Source organism: Microcebus murinus, chromosome 3 (genome assembly GCF_040939455.1).
Source record: "Microcebus murinus isolate Inina chromosome 3, M.murinus_Inina_mat1.0, whole genome shotgun sequence".
NCBI classification, from domain to species: Eukaryota; Metazoa; Chordata; class Mammalia; order Primates; family Cheirogaleidae; genus Microcebus; species Microcebus murinus.
Window position 1 is genome coordinate 4710905 of NC_134106.1, and position 24323 is coordinate 4735227.

Here is a 24323-nt window from a genome sequence, read left to right on the forward strand (position 1 = left end):
TAGAAAATATAAACTAATTTCTTATGAAGTCAGACATGTGTTTGCTTGGAAAACATGGAGAGGCCAGGGAGGGCAGAAAAGTGGAATTGCAAAGAGACTCAATGACGTCTCTACAGGTGACGCACAGTTCACTACCTTGATTGTATATATAATGGTTTCATGAAATTATACATATGTCAAAATAAATCAAAGTGTACATTTTAAATGCATGAACTCTTCTGCATGCCATTTCTACCAAAATAAAGCTGCTAAAAATGCCATTTCTATTTTTTCATGCTATTGTAGAAAATATGAAAAATTTTTAAGGTGTAGAAGGCAAATAAAACTCTCTAATTGTCACTGAGAAAAAAAGGTACTTTTGATAATTTATACCTTCTTAGGTGGTTAGCATTCTGCTTAGCATTCTATCAAAAGGATTTCAGGGTATTTAACCGGCACATATCATACATAAATACATATTATGCATATATATATAAACATATTCCAATTATTTGAAGATATTATGCAAAAATATTAAAATATTTTTATGTGCACCACTGATGATTTCCTTGATATACATTCCCAAAAGATCCAAGAGTCTAAAAATTTTTAAGATACTATATAATTGGGTTAAGGCTCATTATAATACAATATGACCTCATTTTAACTTGATTGCATCTTCAAAGACCCTATTTCCATATAGGGTCACATTCTGAGGTTCCAGGAAGGACATGAATTTCAAGGGGGTACTATCCAGTATAAGTTTGTGCCAACACATGGTTTTCTTTGTATTTATAATGATGGGGGTTCACTGATATTTTTTGAATTTGTAAAATTATATGTTTTGTCATATTGGGGAAATATTTTGGTTAAACATTTCTCCATATAGGACAAATGTTGTTTCTTCACATTTTTAATATATTCTATTCCCCCTCTCCTTTCATACTCAAACACTAAATACATACTTGTTATATTTTTTGATATTATATCACAAATCTCCAATGCTTTGTTTATATTTCAGAGATTAGTTAGGTCAGATAATTTCTATTAATCTATCTTTGAATACCTGGATTCTTCCCTGTGTCAACTCTGTATTCTGCCGCTAAACCTATCCAGTGATGGTTTTCAATTTCAGATATAGAAAATTTTAGTTCTATAATTTCCATTGGATACGTTTTTTAGAGTTTCTATTTCTCTCTGAGTTTTCCTATCTTTTCATTTATGGCAGGCATGTTTCCTTTACATCCTTGAGCATAATTACAATAGCTGCTTTAAAATTCTTAGCTGCTAACTCCAACATCTGGATCATCTTGGGATTGGTCTCCACTGATAGATGTTTTTTTCACTTGATAATGTTTTACATTTTCTTGGTTCATTGTATGCTGGGTAAGTTTGGATTATACCTTGGATATTGTGAATATTATGTCATCGAGACTCTGGATTATGTTATAATGCTCTAAAAAGAGTTGAATTTTTTTGTTTTTAGCAATTAACTTTATTGGACTCAAACTACAATTTTTTTTCTTAGATGGCAGCTCTAATCTCATACACTGCACTGTGTCTCTCTTTAGGTACATGAAATTCATGTGGACTAAATCCTGACCTTTTCTTGAATTCCCAGATTTGCAAATACCTCTTTCCCATATAACAGACACCCTGAGATGCTCACTGAACAGCAGAAGGTCAAGGAGCTACACTGAGTTGTGATCCTGTGCTCAGTTTGGCTACCTTCTCCATGGTTAACTGTTTCCCAGGCCTGGCTCACAGACTGCAATTCAAATTCATGCTTTAATAAACAGTCAATTATCAGCTAGCCATGAGCCTTTAAGTTTGCTTATGAATTTTTGAAACTGTATGCCAATCAATGTCCAACCCCAATCGTTTTCAGAATCAAATGGAAAACACACACTCAGACACACACACACACACACACACACACCAAACACTCCGATTTAATGGATCTGCATGGCATCAGAGTTGTCAGCCTTGCACAGATGATTCTAATGCACAGCCAGAGTGGGGAACCACTGAGCTAGGACATTAGAACTCCGTGTTGGCTGAGGGAGATGAAAAGTAGTATATGACTGCAAAAAGATTTTAAACTAGTTAATCTTATTGTACATATCTCATAATTAATAGTCCATTTGATATTCTAATTCTCTAGTATAACTTATGTCTTGGCTATAACTTTAAGGATTAAACAAGAAACATAAACTGACCATTAATTTTATACCTGACATTGTGCTTGGTACGATGGCTTCTAATGGTTTTTACACAGGTAAGTGTCATGGGTTCCTTCTCTTGGGGCACCCCAGTCTGGCAGATAGAAAGAAAAGTCCACAAGACCCAGCCTGGTAAATTCTAAGCATCCAATCAGTCAAGAGTTGCATATGATTGATGAGCCTCATTATTTTTCTTCATTAAACATAGTACTCGATATCTCATGGGTTCTTTGTAAACAGTTTTAGTCCCCTATGTTAGTGGAAGTGTCCTGGGTTCTTAGTGCAAAAGATAAAAGAATATAGGCTCATTATATTGATCAGAAACCCAAAACAAGAATGGCTTAAACCAGATGGAAACATGCTCATCACATGTATAGGCCGAGGTAGGGGTCCCCCAGGGCTGCAATGGGGGTGTTCCACATCCCGGTACTGGTCTCTATTCATCTGGTTTTTCTCCCTCTCTCTGGTGTCATCATCATCCCCTGGTCCTTAGTTGGGTCACTGTCACTTCCAGACACAGCCAGTATGAGAGGTTAAAGGACAGAGGGACAATATCCCTTTGATGTTTCAAATGTCCCTTCTGCTCACATACTGTTGGCAAGAGCTTAGCCAGAACCTCGGAAACCCAGTCTGAACTCTCAACACCGTGTGCCGAGCTAAACATTCGACTACTGCTGAAGAAAGGGAGGATTCGTGTTTAGGCAACTAATGGTCTATCACAGGAACAGAAGCAGACCAATCTTGTAACGAGCAGAGCCAAGCGAGTGATGCCACTTGCCATCAGTTTGGGGGCAGGAGGTGCTGTCTCACTTGGTAATGATGCTCACAGACCATATATCCATCCGTGTGTAAAGAGCCCAGTTGTATAAAGAATTATTTCTATTATAAAACACTGCCTCATCTCATACTCACAAACCATACACCTTTCCCCGCATGAAAAGCTCAGGTGTGCAAAGAATGTATCATAAAAATCCCGTTAATATATGGTCATGAGGAAACAATGTTTAAAACAAAATGATCGCCCACCCCTTTTGCTGTAAGCACATTGACCACAAATGCCACTTAGCCTGCCAGCTCACACCTATGGACTTCCTTGACTAAAACTTTCCCCCCAGATAACACAATGCTGAAAAGAGAACCCGGAAGGACCCTTTCCAGATGAATCGATATGCACTCAGCAGAACAGTGGATTAGAAAACCACAGCAAGTTTATTCACGTGCAAGGGGCATAAAGAAGAGCATTAAATGCTTGTTTTTCTAGGCTGCCAGGATAAGCCTTTCAAAGTGTTTAAAGTAAATAAAACCAACAATATAATCAGATCCCACATTGCAAAGAATCTTAATGCTATCGGTCAGCTTTAAAAATATTTTCAACTGAAACCCATTACATGTTTGTATACATAGACACATTATGTAAGAATTACCTATAGTTCTTTTAGAATACTATGATGCTAATAACAAACTTTATTCTAATTTAAGATTCTATATGGTAAACATGATAAGGCCTTAAATTCAATTATTTTAGGGTAATGTCTTCTTAAGAAATGGTAAGCAGGATAAAAATAATATACAGATGCATCCATCTTAGAACTGGAAGGGATTTTAGGTAATCACCTGGCTCAACCAGCTCCCTAAGGCCAAAGCTATTAGATTTCCCTTTTTCTCAGCCAGGCTTTTCTATCCACACAGATCTCAAAGCTGATTTCTTTTCTGTAATCGTAAGACAGTCGCGTGAAAGATAATTTACTAAGGAGTCCCATTCCAGGATCCACTGTGCTTATCGAGCAAGATAAATCTGTGTCACGAAAATACACAACAAGTATTGCATTCAGCTTCTTGGCTCCGATTTTAATTCGTGACTCCACACTGAGGGAACACATGACGCAAAGATCAATATAAATAAGCTGCTGGATGGGCCGAGGGAGATGTGTACAGCTCAGTGCAAAATGCTCTTTGTGGCCAGAGGAAAGAAAAGAAAGATGAATAAGCAGAATATAGCGCAGAGAGTTTGGTGTGTTTGTAGTTAGAGCGTGTTGGCTCGAGTGTCTCGAAATCTGACTCGGCAGCACAAACCCAGAGGACTGGCTAGGAGGCTCTGGGTCTCAGACACGAGATCGATGCCTTCTTCGTCACTGTCCCTTGCCCACAGGTGGCCCCGCAGGAGTGTCCTTGGACAGCCAGGGCACAGAGACAGGCTCTGTGGGGACACCTGGCTCTAGGACTGGGGGCTACGTGAGACCGTCGTGATGAAGCGCAACCCGATTTGGAAGCAGTCGACTCTGGGCACGTCCGTCACGGCAGCGTCCGTGCCCCAGTCGGGGACCAGGAGAGGCCGCGGGGCTCCCCGCTGATTGGCAGATCTCCCCGGCTGCTTCTGCGTAGCTGACGCCTTCTGGATGAGGCAAGCCTTGCCGAGAGTTGGTAGTGATGGAGTATGGCGAGTATGTTCCAAGAAAATGTTGGGTATACGGGGCAGGAAGCGGTCGCCAGCTCTCGTTGGAACGCGGCCGCCATCTCAAGCACGGTGGGCCCGCCAGCCGGAAGAGAGCACAGGGGCTGGAGTAAAATTAAACCGCCTTGTTTCCAATGTCCTGCCACACACTATGCTCGTGCAACAGAAATCCGGGAAAACTGCATCACAAATAGCGGGCGTAGATGTCTCAAACATCTAATCTAGCAAGACGGGGCACCCGGCACATGTTTACAATTATTTTGGATTAGGCTCAAAACCTTCCTCAGGACCTCTTCCCTGGAGGGGCTGGCGTCAACCACATGGCAGCCCGGATTCTCCATCCTCCTGTAGGACACTTCCACCCTGGGGACAGGCAGAATGAAAAGAGTCCAGGTGTTAATGCAGCTCTTCCTGCTAAGGTGACTTTGTCACCATGACGCAAACTGCCTGAAGCAAGCTCCCATCCATTTATCCCATCGCAACGAGCTCTGCCCGCAGATGTCCGTGCATTTCGTTTAATAAATGATAAATTAATAATAACATCGAATATATAGCATTTGTTGGATACCTCTGATCTGCTGGATTTTTCTCATTTAATACTCAGAGTAACCTCAGAATGGGAACTGTTGTCACTCCTATTCTGCAGGGACAGCAGCGGAGGCTCAAAGAGTTTGAGTAATCTGTTCAGTGGCGACTTTCTCCCCAGTCTGTGCCCTCAATGATTTTCACAGAAGCTGGAGTCGCTGTGTACACTGCCGAGCGCTCTAATGTCTCACCAGAATCTCCATCTCTCCTTTCCAGGTCACTAGCCCTGCTGTATACACGGGGCGCCCAGGGCTGTTCCCTCACAGAGAGCCAGAGCACCGTGGTTAGAACAGGCCAGGAGCTGCAGGGTTTGTGCAGGTAACTCTGCCTTCCCGCTCTGTAGCTAAGTGAACCTGTCAAGTTCTTATCCTCTCTTTGCCTCAGTTTTCTCCTCCATAAAATGAGAAACGGAATAATATCGTGCAAGTTTGCAATGATGTTTAAATGAATTAATACAAATAAATTGTTTAATACAGTATCTTTTCACACAGCAATTACTATTATCATTTATATTATAACATTACTGTGCTACAGCAGCAACGCCAGCATTGCTTAGTCACATAAAACATTCCTGGTTTAGTCTTTAAACCAGTGCTGTAGAACGGACTCATACTTAGCCACGAAGCAGGAAGACCGATGAGACCCTCTTCCGCTGTCCTGCTCAAAACTTTCTAATTCAAACAAACACGATGTCTCCAAACTCCGAAAGACCGTGACCTGAGTCCCAGTTTTACTACTTAACAGCTACGTACATTTAGAAGAATTACTTAATCTCCTGGGCCTGAGTTTTGTAAACTGTAAAATATGGCTGATGTTTTTCTTGCAAGGGTGTTGTAAGGTTACACAACATCCTAAGTAAAATGATGCCTGGCACACGGGAATCGCCGAGCAGGTGCAAGTTACTGTGCTCGTTACCCAGTAGGCTGTGCCCATCAGATTGTGACTGGAGAAACCGAGGTGCGGGGATCCTTATTGTCTTACCCAGGTGCATGCTATTCCTGGCACAGCCAGGTGTGACCCCCCAGTGGGACAGCCGTCACTTTAACAACAATGCTGTAGCTCTGTCGTGACAGGCCCATCATACGGAGCTGAAATAACTTAGAGGAGGATATCGCCTCCTGCATTTGAAAACTGGAAACAACATCACTTCCTCACACTCCTAACTCAAGGTCAGGGATGCCCTCCCTGCAGGGCCACCTGCTCTGCCACTCACGCCACTCGGGGGACACCTACTTTTGACGAAATACGCTGTTGGCCTCCAGTTCTGCCTCCTCTCTGGTCTTCTCCACGCCCCGGCCCCGCAGCCTCCGCGCTCTCTCCTCGGGGCCCACGGTGAGCAGCAGGACGAGGTCAGGCCTGAGCAGGTCCCCGGGCCACTGGTACACAGGGTGGCCGGCCGGCGGCAGGTGCGGCACCCCGCCGCTCACCTCGGTGGCTATGGCGTAGGTGGCCGTGCTGTGCCAGTACCTGCGAAGAAGAGGAGCAGGGGGGTCCCCAGGTGAAGTCACGGCAGCATCTGAAACTCAGCTGTGGACAACGCCGTTCCAGGGCTGGCTCTGTGGGAGTTTTCCTACTACTGTGTGCATGGAATAAAATGACATTTTACAAGGCCAGGTGCGGTGGCTCACGCCTGTAATCCTAGCACTCTGGGAGGCCGAGGCGGGCGGATTGCTCAAGGTCAGGAGTTCGAAACCACCCTGAGCAAGAGCGAGACCCTGTGTCTACTATAAATAGAAAGAAATTAATTGGCCAACTAATATATATAGAAAAAATTAGCCAGGCATGGTGGCTCATGCCTGTAGTTCCAGCTACTCGGGAGGCTGAGGCAGGAGGATTACTTGAGCCCAGGAGTTTGAGGTTGCTGTGAGCTAGGCTGACGCCATGGCATTCACTCTAGCCTGGGCAACAAAGCAAGACTCTGTCTCAAAAAAAAATAAATAAATAACATTTTACAAAATGAAAAAAAAAATTATAAACTATTGAAAAAAATTAAAATCGACAGCAGTACTCATGCAGGGGGCTCTTCACTCAGTTACACGAGTCCAGTTAAAGCTGCCATCGGTTATGAGCTTCTGCTGGCCTTGCAAGACCCCTTCCTCTCTGCAGGGGTGGTAGATCTTTCTGGAAGTCCATTTGTATTTGAGGCTGGGCCTGGGCCCCATAAAACCCTGGCAAGCCCACTTCAGTTCCTACACTGTTTTCAAACTGGGCACCGTGGGCTGGACGTCCCCTTGTCCCTCCCGGCTCTCCAGCTCTGATTAGGCAGGGAGACGGATAAACCCTCCCCGGGCGCCTCACTCACTCTGTCTGCAGGCTATTATATTCAAAAATGCTTTGGGGAGGGGAAACGAAATCATAACCATAAGTAAAAATCAAAGCAGCCCTTTATTTAAAATGCCCAATGGCTTCTATGACCTGCAGAACCTGTCGGTCTCCTAGTAAGAACCCGCTTCCCAGTCTATACTGGGCCTGTCTTCGTACCTCTCCCTCCGGAGAGAGTGACCTTCTCAGCCAGCAAAATTCTCCTCTCCCTTCAGACCCCAGGTCCTGGGGAGCCCCCAAGCAGAATTCACTGTGTCCTCCCCTGTGCTCTGGAGTCCCTTTATGTGTGACTCTGTTGAAGAACTCCTCTTGTAAATTAGCGCTAATTTTTACAAGTATGGCAGCTTTTGTCTCCTCCGTTTAAATAATTAATTCCTTGAGTGGAACATCTTCTTTTAGTCCGGTGTGTCTGGCACATAATACGTATGCAATAAATGTCCTTTGGAAATGTGAATGAATGGGCGGGTGAATGAATGAATGAAAGCTACTTCACTTTTTGACATAGTTTATTCTACATTTGCCCTGCTCTCGTCATATTTCAATTTGAGGTGACTAAACCCAAAATTTCAGACCCAATATCAAAGGGCTATCACCTAGCACAAATATTTATGATATAATTATAAACATCCCAACCTAAGGAGGTACCCATGGCCCCCTCCTCATCTATATTTTCCGATTTACCACCTTCAATTCTTTGAAGTCCTAAAATTCTTGATCGTTTTAGACTGGAATTACTTTCCCCAGTGGGAAGGACACAGTGCTGTCTGCGTAGTAAATTCACTGTGCTGTCCCAGCTGTGCATTGTTTGGCCTTCGGACCCCAATTGCTTTGTGGAAAGAGGCAAAATTCACTTACTCATCTGCAAAATGGAAATCATGCAACCTTTGTTTTCCTTCCATAGTTGTTGCAAATATAGGCAAGCGCTTAAAAAAATACTTATCACACTGTTATTATTAGCCAATATCTAATTCGTATTGGACACAGGTTATAACTGATACAGACAGTACTGAAAAGGACAAAGGTAAGAAATTCACCTGGGAGTTAGTCAGCCTTGTACCACCCAGGCTTCAAAGCCCTGGTCTGCCTCCAACAGCGCGCTCTGGGAACATCAGGTCCAGCTGCTGTAGCTGCCGGCTCTTACGAATTCTGCCGGGACACCTTCCTGTGCTTTACTCACCTGACTCTCATTACTCACAAACTCGCCTTCTACCTTCTCTGCCAGGTGCATTTTGTCCCCGAAGCTCAATAAACGTGGGCCCAGGTTTTCTCTTCCTTTTTCTTTCAAGCTACAATTTGCACTGTGTTCTGCACATGCTCAATATTCACTGAATGAAATAGCCAGCTACAGACACAGAGGCTGATATAATCTTAATTTTAAAAGTCTTCTTTATTGTAGAAAAACCATTAGCAAGAATAGATTTTTAAAGATAATAAGGGCTATTAAGTCACCAACCTTAAGCATAGTCACTATCAAAAATTACTTCGTCTCATGTATTTTTCAGCTAGCTGATGGTGTTGTCTAAAATGGATTTCATTAAAATCTTTAAACCCACCAAGACAACAAAGAACTGCTCTTTTCTTTTCATCTGACAAAGTGATACAGTATCTCTTTAAAGAACTAAATTGCAGACAATTCACGGACACAAAGAAGAGAAATCAAGGGAAGAATTAGGGACCTGTTTTTATAGAGTGCTCTGGATGACAACACTGCGGCTCATTTTAAATAATCATACCCTTTGGCCATCAATTTCAGACTCTTTGCAGTGTTTAGCATTCTCCAATTCTGCCGTCAAGGAAACCACATCAGTTTAAATCAAATGCAATCTGCCAACACATTTTACACAGCTTATACACTGATGCTTTATATTTTAATAGCGATTTGCTGTTTTCAGAGCACTTCCACATGCATCCAATCATTGGATGTTCATCACCAGTCTCGGGAGTAGGCAGGGAAGAGATCATGAATATCCCCATTTCGCAGATTAGAAAACAGAGAGCCTAAGTTCCTGCCTCCACCCAGAGGCTCATGCTGCTTCAGGATTTGTGGGCAACCTAGGAAATAACGTGCCTCAGCCAATCGCACCCCGTTTAGTCTTTCCCCTTGAAATAAAGGGGACTGTATCAAAAAAGATATCAAATAGGATAACACTGGGCATACTGACGACAGGGCAAAACATCAGCCAGGCAAAGGCATCCCACAGAGAAACAAAACATCTTATCCTTCTCAGCTCTTTCTAGGATTTCTTATAACGTGACAAGGTTGAAATAATTATCTTGCCATCCCCACTACCTTCCCCAAGTTAAAACCACCTGCTGGCCATTAGACCTCAGACTGCAGCCGCAACTTTCTAACTGATTTTTCCTGTTTTCATTCTCTGATCTCCCCCACACTATACACTTCATTCTCTACATGCATTGGAGATGATATTTCCTGGCGGAGTATTTCAGACAAACAACCGGGTACAGAGAAAAATGTTATTTCAAGAAAAGAGTAGAAGTTCTGGGTTCGGATATTGCAAACTGGATTTTTAACTGACCAGTTTACCCACCAGGAACAAGTGGAAATGCTAGAAGAGTTAAATATTAAAGCTTGGCCATGTGAACTGCTGACCAGGCTCTGAGTCACAAAGAGTTCCCAAACAGTGCTGTGGGGAGGGAAGGAGACCTGCAATTCTTTAAACTTCTTTAGAAAACTTTTGCAATACCTACAAAAGCTGAACATCCACAAAGCCCACATCCCTGCAATTCCACTCCTGGGAATCTATGCAGTAGAGTTGCATACATATGTGCAGTAAAGGTGTGTGAAATAAAGATCATGGCAACACGGACGGACCTTAAAAACACATGTGGTGTGAAAGAATCAGATGCAAACAGCACTCCATACTTATGTACAGCTGCACTTACAGGCAGTTCAAGAACAGGCAAAACTAAGAGATGGCAGCAACAGTCGGGACAGTGACCACCACTGGGAGCAGAATGGGCAGTGCCTGGGGTCGGGGGTGGTGCAGAGGCCCTGGAAGGTTCTCATTCTTGATCTGGGTACAGGTGATTTGATGTGTTCACTTCTTGGAATTCCTTGAGATTTACATACATGATTAGCGTTCTGTTCTAAATGACACACACTCCAATGCAACGGCTTGCCTTTCCAAAAGTAAACGAATTTACATACATGATTAGTGCTCTTTTCTAAATGACACACATTCCAATGCAACGGCTTGCCTTTCCAAAAGTAAGTAAAACAACAGAGAGAATAAAAAGAACAGTGGAGTAATGTTAATTAACCAATTGATGCTGAAGCCCTTCTGGACTCCGTAGCAGCTGCATTTCTCTCTACTTCCCAAAGGATAGCTCTCTCACATTCGGTGTTCAACATCTTTGCATCTCTCTGTTCTCTGTAGCATGCATCGCTGTCCCTGTATTCTACAGAACGTCTTTCTGCAATGTGACTATTTTTCATTCAACATTATGCTTTTGTAATTTTTTTATATGTAATTTTTTTTTATTTCGGCATATGATGGGGGTACAGATTTTAAGGTTTCAATAAACGCCCATTTCCCCCCTCCCCCCACAAGTCTGAGTCTCCAGCATGCCCATCCCCTAGACGGTGCACATCTCACTCATTATGTATGTATATACCCACCCCCAACCACCTGCCCAATACCCTATTACTGTAGTTCCTATGTGTCCACTTAGGTGCTGCTCCGTTAATACCAGTTTGCTGGTGAGTACATGTGGTTCTATGCTTTTGTAATTTGCACACGCTGACACATTGCACTTGTTTATATCACTGTTTGGTACTTCACCTCGTAGATGTGCTAGTATTTATTTGCCCTTTCTCCTGCTGATGTGCTTTGAGTTTTCGAAATTTTGCAGCAGTATGAACGAAGCTGAAATAAACTTTTATGAGGTTTCTTTAGTAGGTGGATGTCAGAGGCAAGGACCCTCAAAGACCCTCAACTCCCCTATGACTCGTCCTACTCACAGACTTCACCCTGGAAAATTCCAGCTATAGCTCCGAGAAGAATGCATTCCCTGACGTGCTTGCTCCAGGGCATGCTACCTGCAATTGTTCCCGACCACCTGCCAGGTTGGAGATGAGTAACCAGTCAAAAATAGGATACCGATAAGACGCTGATTGGGGCTAATTAACCCAGACCCAAGCCTCATCATCGCCCCACTCTATTTTTTTGTTTCTACTTCCTTGTTTCTGTATGCTTATAAAACCTACTAAGAATCTAAGTAAAGCAGACCTTGACAACCATTTGCTTGGTCTCGTTTCTTTCTCTCGCCCATCTCTTTCAGGCACGGTCCCCCTCGCCCCCGCGAGTAACAAAAGGTCCCGCGGGCCGGGACAGGTGGAAACAACCTTTCACTTTGCTATCTCTTCTCAAATTGTTCTCCAAGTGATTGTGCCAATATCCATCTCCCATTAGCATCCTATGAGAGTTTCTATCCATCCATATCATTCCCAACCCTGGGTAGGAGGAAACTGTTAATTATGATGGTTTTCACCAATCTGATGGGAGCAAAATGGGATCTCACAGTGGCTGTGATTTCCCCATCCCCGAGTCCTGGTGATGTGTGCTCGGTATGGCCTGCTTGCTAAAGAATTTCTCCATTCTGATAGCACTGTTGAAGCTATTAATATTTCTTACATGTGGGATTTAAAAATATAAATCAGTTTACATCCCTCCCTTATCTGAAACCTTCCCCCAGTGTACTCACAATAAATGGCCCCCAGTGTACTCACAATAAAATCCGCTCTTCCCGAGACCCTATAAACCCTGGCCATCCGCCCCTGCCGTTCTCTCCCTGTTCAGCAGAAAGCACCCCTCTTGTACCATGCTTCCTGCACACTGGGAGGCCCTTTCCCAGTTGTCAACTGTGTCACCTTGTTTCTGTCTCAGCATTGCTCTTGTGGCTCCCTCTCTCACAGTGCTCTCTATTCCTCTGGGATTTCTACTCCGGCTCTTTGATCAGTGCTTAGACTAGCAGTCCCCTCTCAGACAGGCCTCCCTGTGCTGTACCTAGTGGGGTTCTAGCTATTTTCTAGTCCTTCACTTCGCCCTCTTCTTAGCATTGATCGTGTTCTGATACTATCTCATGTGTCTGTTCGCTTGGTTATTATCTTTCCTGCAATGCTATATTTGCTCTACGAAAGCAGGCAATTGTCTCTCTCATTTACCGCTGAATCCCCTGAATTGAGAACAGTCCTTGGCACACAGTAGGTGCCCAATGAGTATTTGTTGAATAAGACAATGAGCAAATGAACCACTGGAAACACAGATCTGTGAAACAGACACTTTCCTTAACATCCTCATATACTAAATCTAGCTCAGGCACTGCGGTGAGTTTCTTAACCTTTCTAAGATCTGCGTTTCTCAGCAGCAAAGTGGGAATAACATTTAACATCCACCTACCAAAGTTATTGTTCTAGATATGAGTATAAAGTATGTAACACTTTTCGCAAATGTCAGGTACGGCTGTAGGTAATTAAAAAATCACAGACATTATTCATATTACAGTCATGATATACATATATATGTATGATACATATATATTATATATGTACATAGATATATATGATATACATATTATATCATAATACAGTCTGACAAACACGGTTGTGTACTTGCAAATACATGTACACACATACACTTATATATGTTAAAGAGAAAATGCCTAATTTAAGGCATTTTTATACATACCTGTCGATAATCACAGGAGATTTGGTAGATTCTTTAGCTATTTCAGAAGCCACAATATAATTGCCCAAAGAGTAAAAGGCTCTTCTAATGATAGTTGGTTCATCATCGAAGATTTTCCTCCACTGGCCAATGCAAGAGGGTGGTGACTTTAAGAGGACAGCATTGAGTAAATCTGAAATCGACTGAGTCACTGTGGTTTTACCTGCAGGTCATACACAAAACATAGCCCATCTTAGCCACAGCCACCATAGGACCCCCGAATGTTAATATTAACCTAGAAAGAACAGAGGAAATTCTTTCAACCTGAAAATCAAAGGAGTTGATTAAATAATATAATTCATTATAAAAAGTTGCAGACCCATAGGAGCTTGGGATTCCTCTGTTTGGTACTAGAATACTTGGAGGAAAACCCAGGTTAATGACAAATTCTGGCATCAGAGATCCATATACCAGAGCACCTTTAATGTGCTATTTTTATTTCTGGCCCAAACTACTACTAACCCTCTCGCCGGGCCTCTCACCCTGGTTCTATCACTGCCCCCTGTCCTCGCTCCTCTGGGCATGGCCGTTAGAGATTCTGTATCTGCCTTTGGGCTGCCAGGTCCTTTTTAAAGGTAGGGTCCACTCCTGCCTCGCATTCTGGCTCCCTCTGCACAACCTCAGGTGACGTACTTGGCGACTTCTGGGGACCCATCTCCTAGTTCTTAGCGGCTGCCTGGAGCACAGGATGGGCAACAAAAATATGATCTACTCTCAGTAGTGGTCCAATGGCTTCTCTGAGCTCCTGGCGCTTAGACTTAATTTTTTCTCTGGCGCACACTTAACACTTTATTATCAACTGTTTATTTCTTTTTCCTTGGGTTGTCGAGAGGGACCCTAACAGTAGCCACCATTTCTCAGTGTCTACTATGGGCCATGCACGCCACACATACCCTGCTTCTAATTCTCCCAATGACCCCCGCAAAGTAGCCAATATTTAATCATCTTATGGAGGAAGAAACTGACACTGGAGAAGTTGACAAACATACCCAAACTCGCCCTGCCGACAGGCCTGGCTGGGCACAGGAGGCACGCAAACGGCAGACAGAGTCACCAAGGCACCAGCTCATGTTCGTTTTGCTACTCCATGCAATCTCTCCTTGCAAATTGTGTGCATGTGTGGCTGCCTGCGCTAAGGCTAAATCTTCATATATTTTGTTTGTAATCCCATCCAATCTCAATCAGCTCCAGTACAAAATCAATGATCAACAAAACACGCTGGCTGAAGGACTGATGGTGTTAGAATTCCCTCTGTGGTCGAAAAAACTAGGATTGGGCTGCGCCCAGCTGGCACACGCCAGCGAGACGGCCGGTCTCCCTAAGGCCAAGGCACGGCCTATCACTCAGATGGGCCAGGGCAGTTGGCACGAGCCGTCACCTGGGCCGCAGTCAACCTAGCTGTGCACACAAAGGGCCCCTATGTGGAAAGTGCCTTTTACGTTATCAAAAATAAAAATCTGCACCCTCAAGCTGACACGGGAAAGAGAAACTCCTCGTGCTGACCCACATGGACGTTAGTGTCCCCCAAGATCAGCCCTCTCCTGGGTGTCTCCTGCGCCCACGGAGCAGCTCCTCTCCCCCTTTGCGTTTTGCTCTAAGTGTGGGCACGCCACTGTATTTTGACATCTATTTGACAGTGCAAAAGACTTTTTCCCTCCCTTTCCTAGTTCTTCCACATTTTGCTCCAAAACAGTTTATGTGCACACCTCTCCGATTCAGGAGTCTACGCTTTGCCTGTGCTATTTCTTCTGACTGGAGGACCCTACCTGCTTTGGTCACCTGGCCAACTCCTACCTGTACTTAAAACATAATCCAGGTATCGCCCCTCACCACGCATCCACCTCCCACGTCCCCCTCAGTGGCCTGATTCAGCGCCCTTCCTGTGTTCCCCAGAGCACAGGGCTTGGCTCTCCCGCACCTCACGGCGTGACGCTGAAGGTCCTACTCACCTTTGCACCCCACGGCCTGCCTGGCACAGTGCCTGCCGCATAGCAGAGGCGCACAACAGACTCCGTTTAAAGTCTGGCTTTGCAAGAACTATTTCTATTTTTGTGACTGGTTGAGGTCATTGCCTATAACCAAAAAATACGGAGAGAGGGGAACACTCCTACACTGCTGGTGGGACTGCAAACTAGTTCAACCTCTTTGGAAAGCAATATGGAGATACTTTAAAGCGATACAAGTAGATCTATCATTTGATCCAGCAATTCCACTACTGGGCATCTACCCAAAAGATCAAAAGTCACTTTATGAAAAAGACACCTGTGCTCGAATGTTTATAGCAGCACAATTCACAATTGCAAAGCTGTGGAAACAACCTAAGTGCCCATCAATTCATGAGTGGATTAATAAAATGTGGTATATGTATACCATGGAGTACTACTCAGCTTTAAGAAACAATGGTGATATAGCACCTCTTGCATATTCCTGGATACAGCTGGAACCCATTCTACTAAGTGAAGTATCTCAAGAATGGAAAAACAAACACCACATGTACTCACCAGCAAATTGGTATTAATGGATCAACACCTAAGTAGACATATAGGAGGGGGGAAGCGGGGATGGGTATATACAACCACAACGAGTAAGATGTGCAACGTCTGGGGGATGGACATGCTTGAAGCTCTTACTCGACGGGGGAGGGGGGCATGGGCAATATATAGAACCTTAACACTCGTACCCTCATAATACGCTAAAATAAAATAAAAAATTTAAAACAAAAACGAGCAAGAAGGAAGACAGTCTCTGTTTCCCAACCCTATGAGTTTATTCCCCACCAGTCAGAACCAATTCCCAAGCACTTTAAATTCCCAAGCTATCTTTAAAAACCCTGCTCCCCTCCCCCCCCAAAAAAAGTGCTATTCTCTTACCAGTAGCATCCAGTCCCTCGATGGCAATGACTGGGAACTTTCCTCTCTGGACCTGCTTCGGACACTGGTCAACCAGGTCAAGCACCTCCCGGGCTTCAGGAATGAAGGGTGTACACTGCAAGACAACGTCTGTCCATCAGCAATGAAGTGATGGGGCTTCTGCAGAAGCCACATCTAAACAGCTGAGTACAGGATCTCCAAATGCTAATAAGGACTAAGTTACATGGAGCACCATGCCGGCCTCGTAGAATTCAGAGCACTTTGAAGCTGGGACAGGCTGGCCTGCTCTATTTTATACAGAATAGCTGCATCACTCAGCCAGCAGCCCTCAGTCAGCCGCTTCCCCTACAGGGGGAAGGCCAGGCAAGGCCCATAATTGCAGTGCTGTGTAAACAGCAACTTTGAACTGCAGGCCCACTCAAGACAGTCTGTCATAAGTGCGGGGAACCAGGTACACGGCGGGCTCTAAAGAGAGCAGTCTGCATGAGCATCTCTTCCTCCCCTAACCACGCAGGGGGCTGAGAAAAGTGCCCAGCACTGCAATCGCAAGGCCAGCAGAGGAATGTCCTGCTGGGAATTCAAAGCTCCTAGCTGTGCATGAGCTCACTGCCTGCTCAGGGCGTCTCCACAAGGAGGCCCAGACACTTTATTTGTTATTTATTCATGTGCTTACTCTGAGCAAGGCGATCTTCTAAGTGCTTTGTATATTAAGTTGGCCAGTCGCCATGATCAACTCTGTGAAGTTAATACTCCTATTATTTCTATCTTATGGATTAAAGGAGCAGAGGCAAAGAATGTCGAAGAAATGAGCTGAAAGTGACACACTTAATAAATGTCAGAGTTTGAATTCAATCCCGAGTGGCTGATCCTGCACTCTTAAGTGCCCTACAATCCTGTCCCGTAATCTGGTAAAATATAATATTTCTGAGACCCACAGGGCATCCTCGGGAGGCCACATCTGGCTAGCTTGGCTTGTGGTCAGAAAGAATTTTCAGTCTCCTTTCTTGAGCACCTGCTGTGAGTCATTTCATCTGAGCAACGCTGCAATTTTACAGGCGAAAAAGAAAAGAGTGAGATGTAGAGTAGTTGAGTAACTTGCACAAGGTCCACCGCTGGTAAGTAGGGAGGCGCTACTCAAAGTCTAAGTTTCTTAAACCCCCCAAACTCCCACACTTTCCTCTACACCCCAAGATCCTTAATTACTTCCTAGAGGACATGGTCTTCCGCCACCCCAGTGGCCTCTTGACCCCTTCTGTGTACTTCCAGCTTGCATTCACAGCGCAGCAGGCCGCGCTTCTCGGTGCTAGGATGCGCTCCACACCAGGGTGGAAGGTCCTTGCAAAAGATGAACAATGTCTAGTACAGAGCCTGCCAGGTAGAACACCTTCCCGGACTAATTCGTGAATGCGCATAAACAAACCCCCCAGGCAGGAAAGGTCGTTAGAGGCCAGCTGCTTGTGTGGATGCCACACTGAGAGCTGGGAAGGGACAGAACTCTTACCTCCTCCAAAACGGCCCGGGCGGCTTCCCGGTCCGGGAAGACCACGGTGCTGGGCAGGTCGGGCACCACCGGGTGCAGCGGGGGCTCCGGGGCGGGCAGGACGCGCGCGCAGCCCACCTGCAGCCGCTTGCCGTCCTGCACCGCCCAGAGGCGCTGCCAGAGCTGGCCTTGCGGGTCGGCCTCGAACTCGCCCAGGAGCGGGCGCGGGGCCTCCTGGCAAGTGCCCAGCAGGCCGAGCAGGGCGCACCGGGTGTCGGGACCATCGCTGGGGTCGCGCAGCAGGAAGCCGTGCTGCGCGCCGCCGGCCTGGCCGCCCGGGCAGTAGCAGAGCAGCCTGCGCAGCTGGCACCGCTGGAAGGGGCCGCGGCGCAGCTGGTGCAGCAGGCGCTGGTGCAGCCGCGCTCCGCGGACGCGGGCCCTGCAGCCGGCGTCCGGGCCCAGCGCCACGCACAGGGAGTAGCTGCGCCCCGGGGGCCCCAGCAGCACCGCCAGGCGGGGATCGGGGCGCGCGTCCGGCGCGTCCGTGTGGCCGGGGTGGTCCGCGCCCAGGGCGAAGTGGGCCAGAGTGCAGTCGGGGAGCTCCAGGGCGAAGCGGCGCGGCGGAGCCATGGCCGGAGCGCAGACCCCGCGCCGCGCTGCCAGCGGCCCCGAGAGTCGCCCGAGCAGGAGCGGGGCGCGCCGGTTGGCAAAGGCCATGGGCGCCGCTGCGACCCCGCCCTCGGCCGCGCCTCGGAAACGAAACCCGGCGCGGGGCTGCGGCAGGGAGGCGCCCCGGGGAAACGAAAGCCAGGCGCAGCCGGGAAACGAAAGCGGACGCCCTGGCGGGCAGGGGCCTCTCCGCACCGCGAGGGCCGCGCGGTAAACAGCCGGCGCTCGGGGAGGAAACGCTGGGCCCCGGGGCCAGGCGCGGGTCGCCGCTGGCGTAAGCTGTCCCCAGGCGCCGCTCCCAGGGCTGTGGCAGCCCCTGCCTGTGGCATCCGCCTTAGCGGGCCTCGAGCCCCCAGGGGCACCGAATGAAGACCCGCGCCCTCCCTAGGCCCCACGGAGCTCGGCGGCCGTGTTCTGAGGGTGGCAGGTGGCCCCCTGACCCCGGTTTGAATTCCTCCTCTGTCGTTTATGCCCAGCGTATTGGGGGGCGGGGTTCCACGCGCACACTAGGAAAAGAGGGACAGAGAGGTCTCTTCTGGGTGTGACCATCTCTCTGGCATTGCCCACGGCTTTGCAGACTGCTTACCTCGGGATGACTGAGGAGCCGCTCGCCTGACCTCAATTCCCGACTTGGGTAGCCCCCCTCCACGCTCCAGTCCCACACAGCCGCTTTTCCTGCCTGAACAGGGAGGTGCTGTTCATCCACCTGTGCCTTCACTCACCTGTGCCTTCACTCACCTGTGCCTTCACTCACCTGTGCACTTCACTCACCTGTGCCTTCACTCACCTGTGCACTTCACTCACCTGTGCCTTCACTCGCCTGTGCCTTCACTCACCTGTGCCTTCACTCACCTGTACACTTCACTCACCTGTGCCTTCACTCACCTGTGCACTTCACTCACCTGTGCCTTCACTCACCTGTGCCTTCACTCACCTGTGCACTTCAGTCACCTGTGCCTTCACTCACATGTGCCTTCACTCACCTGTGCCTTCACTCACCTGTGCACTTCACTCACCTGTGCACTTCACTCACCTGTGCCTTCACTCACCTGTGCCTTCACTCACCTGTGCACTTCACTCACCTGTGCACTTCACTCACCTGTGCCTTCACTCACCTGTGCCTTCACTCACCTGTGCACTTCACTCACCTGTGCACTTCACTCACCTGTGCCTTCACTCACCTGTGCCTTCACTCACCTGTGCACTTCACTCACCTGTGCCTTCACTCACCTGTGCCTTCACTCACCTGTGCACTTCACTCACCTGTGCCTTCACTCACCTGTGCACTTCACTCACCTGTGCCTTCACTCACCTGTGCACTTCACTCACCTGTGCCTTCACTCACCTGTGCACTTCACTCACCTGTGCCTTCACTCACCTGTGCACTTCACTCACCTGTGCCTTCACTCACCTGTGCCTTCACTCAGCTGTGCACTTCACTCACCTGTGCACTTCACTCACCTGTGCACTTCAGTCACCTGTGCCTTCACTCACCTGTGCCTTCACTCACCTGTGCACTTCACTCACCTGTGCCTTCACTCACCTGTGCACTTCAGTCACCTGTGCCTTCACTCAGCTGTGCACTTCACTCACCTGTGCACTTCACTCACCTGTGCACTTCACTCACCTGTGCCTTCACTCACCTGTGCACTCACTCACCTGTGCACTTCAGTCACCTGTGCCTTCACTCACCTGTGCACTTCACTCACCTGTGCCTTCACTCACCTGTGCACTCACTCACCTGTGCCTTCACTCACCTGTGCCTTCACTCACCTGTGCATTCACCTGTGCACTTCACCGGCCTGTGCACAAGTTTTTCCCTCTTTTTGGAATTACCCCACACACACACATTTACTGACTCTCAACTTGGGAAATGTTGCACAGATTGGCACCTTTAAATTGCCTTTCATACACCAAATTAAAGTTTCCTGCATTAAAGTAAAATGAGGTATGTCACAGGTAGCGTGATCACATGCTCTGCCAAACGCAAGTCCTGCATCAGCAGTATTGCTGCTTTCCTGGAACAGTGTTTTTACTCAGTCATATGGATATTTTAGTCTGTTTTTATCCTTTAACTGAGTCTTTTTCAGATTGATAAATAAGCGAACAAAAAACCAAAACCAAAAATACATAATAATATTCCATGGGGAAAATCTCTCAAAAATCTTGACTTGAGACAAAGATGGAAACCATTAGGTGAGCCGAAAGCAATTACAATTTTTGTGTCTTAATCGAATTGGACTTAAGTTTGGAATTACGTTTAATTCTGAAAAAAATCATTTTAACATACATGAAATATTATAGACATGTGGCTGAAGTATAATATAATAGGCTAAGAATAGTTAGGAGTTTAAGATGTTTTCAGGTCTTTGAGAATGGGCTCGTTTTCATCCTCTATGAGCAGTTTGACTTTCGGACAGCCAGTGCATGCAGTTGTTTTCATGCGTATATAATATATGAAAGTAGGAGTCCGGCTGTGACCCTTTTTCTTCAGTGAGACAGTACCACGTCTTCCCGTGAGGCCTTCTTGACTTTCCCACACACCATCCGCCTCTCGGGATGTGTTTGTCATCCGTTAGGGCTGCCGTAACAAAATGCCACATGCTGGACAGATTCAACAATAGAAAATTAATTTCTCGCAGTTCAGGAGGCCAGAAGTCGGAGAGACTGAGGCCCTGGCAGGTGTGGCTTCCTCTGAGGCTTGCCTTTCTAGTTTGCAGATGGCCACGGTTTCAGTGTGTCCTTGCCCGGTCCTCTCTCTGCGCACGCAACCCTGGTGTCTCCTTGACAGCCCAGATTTCCTCTTCCAAGAAGGACAGCAGGCAGATTAGATTAGGGTTCACCATCACGGTCTCATTTTACCTTAATCGTCTCAGGCTGGGCGCGGCGGCCCACACCTGCAATGCTAGCACTCTGGGAGGCCAAGCCAGGAGGATCGTTTGAGCTCAGGAGTTCGAGACCAGCCTGAGCAAGAGTGAGACCCCCATCTCTACTAAAAAAATGGAAAGAAATTAACTGGGCAACTAAGAATATATAGAAAAAATTAGCTGGGCATGGTGGCGCATGCCTGTAGTCCCAGCTACTCGGGAGGCTGAGGCAGGAGGATCGCTTGAGCCCAGGAGATTGAGGTTGCTGTGAGCTAGGCTGATGCCACGGCATTCACTCTAGCCTGGGCAACAGAGTGAGACTCTGTCCAAAAAAAAAAAAGAAGAAAAAGAAACAGAAACAAAAAAAGGCCCTATTTCCAAATACAGTCAGATGGTAAGGAACTGGGTGTTAAGGCTTTACTATATGAATTCCAGGGACACAATATAGCCTATAATTCCCACCCCCCCAAAATCTGGGTCACTGGCCTCTCTCGGTGCTCCATCAAGGTTCTTTGTATCATAGGACCTTACACACTGCAGTCACTTGCCAGTCTGCTTCCCTCCCCTGCGCCCTTGAGGGTGAGCAGAAAGCCTAGCTTATTCCTAATTCCCCCGGAGCCTCCAACTCAGGAAAGATACCTTGGCACATGGTTTGCTGTCTATCATCATATATTCACATATTTTCTTAAGTTTCCGTGTCCATTTTCACCTACCTCTGTACTACTAGGAGATGTAAAACTAATGATATGATAGTATCTGGGCTCAATGTTCAATAAGTGCTGAAGATATTGAAGATACAATTATGTTCATTCATAAAAGAAAAATCTCTGTCATCTTTGTGAGCCCCTGCAAATTCCTAACACAGAGATTCTGATGGTCTCAGACGGCTGTTTAGATGGAATAAACTTGCCTGTACCCACCCACCCTTGTGGCTGGAAAGGAGAACAGCTGGGAGCTGGGAAGGTACTTCAAGGGGTTTTCTTTGAATGAATGAATAGCACAGCTGTAGTCACAAGAAAAGCCATGGTCTTCCACAGTCACAGGTTTAAACAAGGAAAAATGAAACTATTCTAGCCATTCTGCTCAAAGGAAAAAAAGAAACAGAAAGAATTAACAAATATAAATATAATAATTAATAAATATTTTAAAAAACTTTTATTTTGTAAAAGTGCTTAGTTTTAATTTTGTATTTATCTTTTTTATTTTAAATGAGTCCTTATGCACTAAATGCTTAGTTTTTTAAACCTGTTAAATAGATATGCTTCTAGGTAGTTTATTCAAGTGGAAAAAAAGAGATAAAATATAAATCAGAATAGGAATACATGAGAGGATAGAAGCACAGATTGAAAAGGATACCAAAAAGAGAGTTTACATACAATTCTACATTAGTAAATTTGAGTGTTAGAAAATAAATGATGATGAGGCCAGTTGCAGTGGCTCAGGCCTGTAATCCTAGCACTCTGGGCAGCTGAGGCGGAAGGCTCACTTGAGGCCAGGAGTTCAAGACCAGCCCGAACAAGAGCAAGACCCCATCTCTACTAAAAATAGAAAAATTAGTGGGCTTGGTGGTGCCTGTAGTCCCAGCTACTTGGGAGGCTGAGGCAGGAGGATCACTTGAGCCCAGGAGTTTGAGGCTGTCTTGAGAGTTGGTTCCCGTGGCTGGACTCGTAGCAGGATGTGCCTCCGTGTCCTGCCTTCCCTGGAACCCAGGGCCTGAGGCCCGAGCTGGCCTTCCTGGCCATGGATTTCAAACTTGTCCCTGCAGTTCGCTGCTGGGAGAAAGGGCATCCTGTGCAATCCAGACGGTGAAGGCCCCGAGTGTCCGTGCCTGCCCGCTCAGACTCTGCGAGGCCGACATCCTTTTCCTGCCGCTTGGGCTCTGCCTCCTTTCGCCGAAACAAACCCCAGCTGCGAGTGTGACCTGCTCCCCAGCCAGATGAGTCCTTTTAATGAATCGGCAAGCATGAGGGTGGGCTTGAAACTTCTAAAATGCAGCCCGAAACACACATGCATACGCACACATCCTAAGTGAAAAATAAATAAAAATTTCAAGGAACAGTACTCTTATTTTGAAGCACTTTGATATTGATATTATATTTCATTTATATAAACACACATGCACACACACAATCACAACTCTGGAGCCATAAATTAGTAAAAAGAAAAGCCAAATAGTTAAGGAAGATGTTTGCAATACATATAACCAGCAAAGTGCATACGCATGCAGGCACTTGAAGATTTCAAGGGCTTGAGTCACATCTGTCATTGCACCACTGGTAATCGCTAAGCATACACTTGCCTATTTTAAGGGAAATGAAAGTCATTTCTGTTCCATTCGGAATGGGACACCATTAGAACACATACAACCAACAAAGTGACTATGCAGTGAATTCCCACAAATCAATTATACAGAAAACCCAATACAAAAATGGTCAAAGGATTTGAACAAGCACATCACAAAAGAGAAAACCCAAATGGCTAACAGACATTTAAAAAAGGTGCTTAGCATCATTAGCATCAGGGAACTGCCAATTAAAACCAATTTATTTCAGTGCTATGAAGAGCAGGCAAGCCAATTTGTCAAAAGGTCAAAGCCATAGGTTTTAGTTGTCTGCGGAGGCCCTTAGTTTGCATTTACAGCTATAAAATCTGTACCTATGGCAATAAGCCATCTGTTTTATATAACTCAATAAGTTCCAAAGCAAGTCTACTACTTCTGAGCTCTGTTCTTAGATGGGCAGGGGAAGAGAAGTTATGAGAGAATAAGCATATGTTCAGAGTACCAAAGTGACTGATGGCTTTTGTGAGCCCCTTGACAACAGGGACTTTGAATTATGTCTTTATATTTTATTCATAGTTATGAACATTTTTATCTGATACACAGGAGGTTATCAACAAACCCTTATTGAGGGAAGGAAAGAAGAAAAGAAAGGGAAAAAAAGAAAGCATGACTAAATAAAGAATGAATGAATAGATGAAATAAACTGGCCTGGATAACATAGACTTAAGAAGCAATAATAAAATAACATGACAATGATCAATTATTGAGCAGTATTGCAAGTGTTTCAATCCCAATTCCAATCTTTACTCCTTGCGTGACATAAGTATCCTCAGCTGTGAAATGAGTACC

General features: G+C 46.0%; 1 protein-coding gene across 1 annotated transcript; it reads right to left on the reverse strand.

The window, feature by feature from the left end:
• Positions 1–971: 971 nt before the first annotated feature.
• CMPK2 (cytidine/uridine monophosphate kinase 2) lies at positions 972–18455 on the reverse strand. Its single transcript, XM_012763350.3, has 5 exons — positions 17679–18455; positions 16178–16292; positions 13269–13470; positions 6472–6705; positions 972–5016 (listed from the first exon to the last, which is right to left on the reverse strand). Exons 1-5 carry the CDS (start codon positions 18372–18374, stop codon positions 4875–4877), a joined length of 1389 nt encoding a protein of 462 aa, XP_012618804.2. The 5' UTR covers positions 18375–18455; the 3' UTR covers positions 972–4874.
• Between the last annotated feature and the right edge of the window lie 5868 nt (positions 18456–24323).

What these genes read in the sequence shown, in the direction of transcription:
- CMPK2 (XM_012763350.3), bottom strand. Translation starts at nt 18,374, where the DNA reads ATGGCCTTTGCCAACCGGCGCGCCCCGCTCCTGCTCGGGCGACTCTCG. An exon ending in TCTCCTGTGATTATCGACAG is followed by an intron (nt 6,706 to 13,268) that starts GTATGTATAAAA and finishes TCTTCTTCGCAG; the next exon opens with GTACTGGCACAGCACGGCCA. An exon ending in AACAGCGTATTTCGTCAAAA is followed by an intron (nt 5,017 to 6,471) that starts GTAGGTGTCCCC and finishes GCCTGTCCCCAG; the next exon opens with GGTGGAAGTGTCCTACAGGA.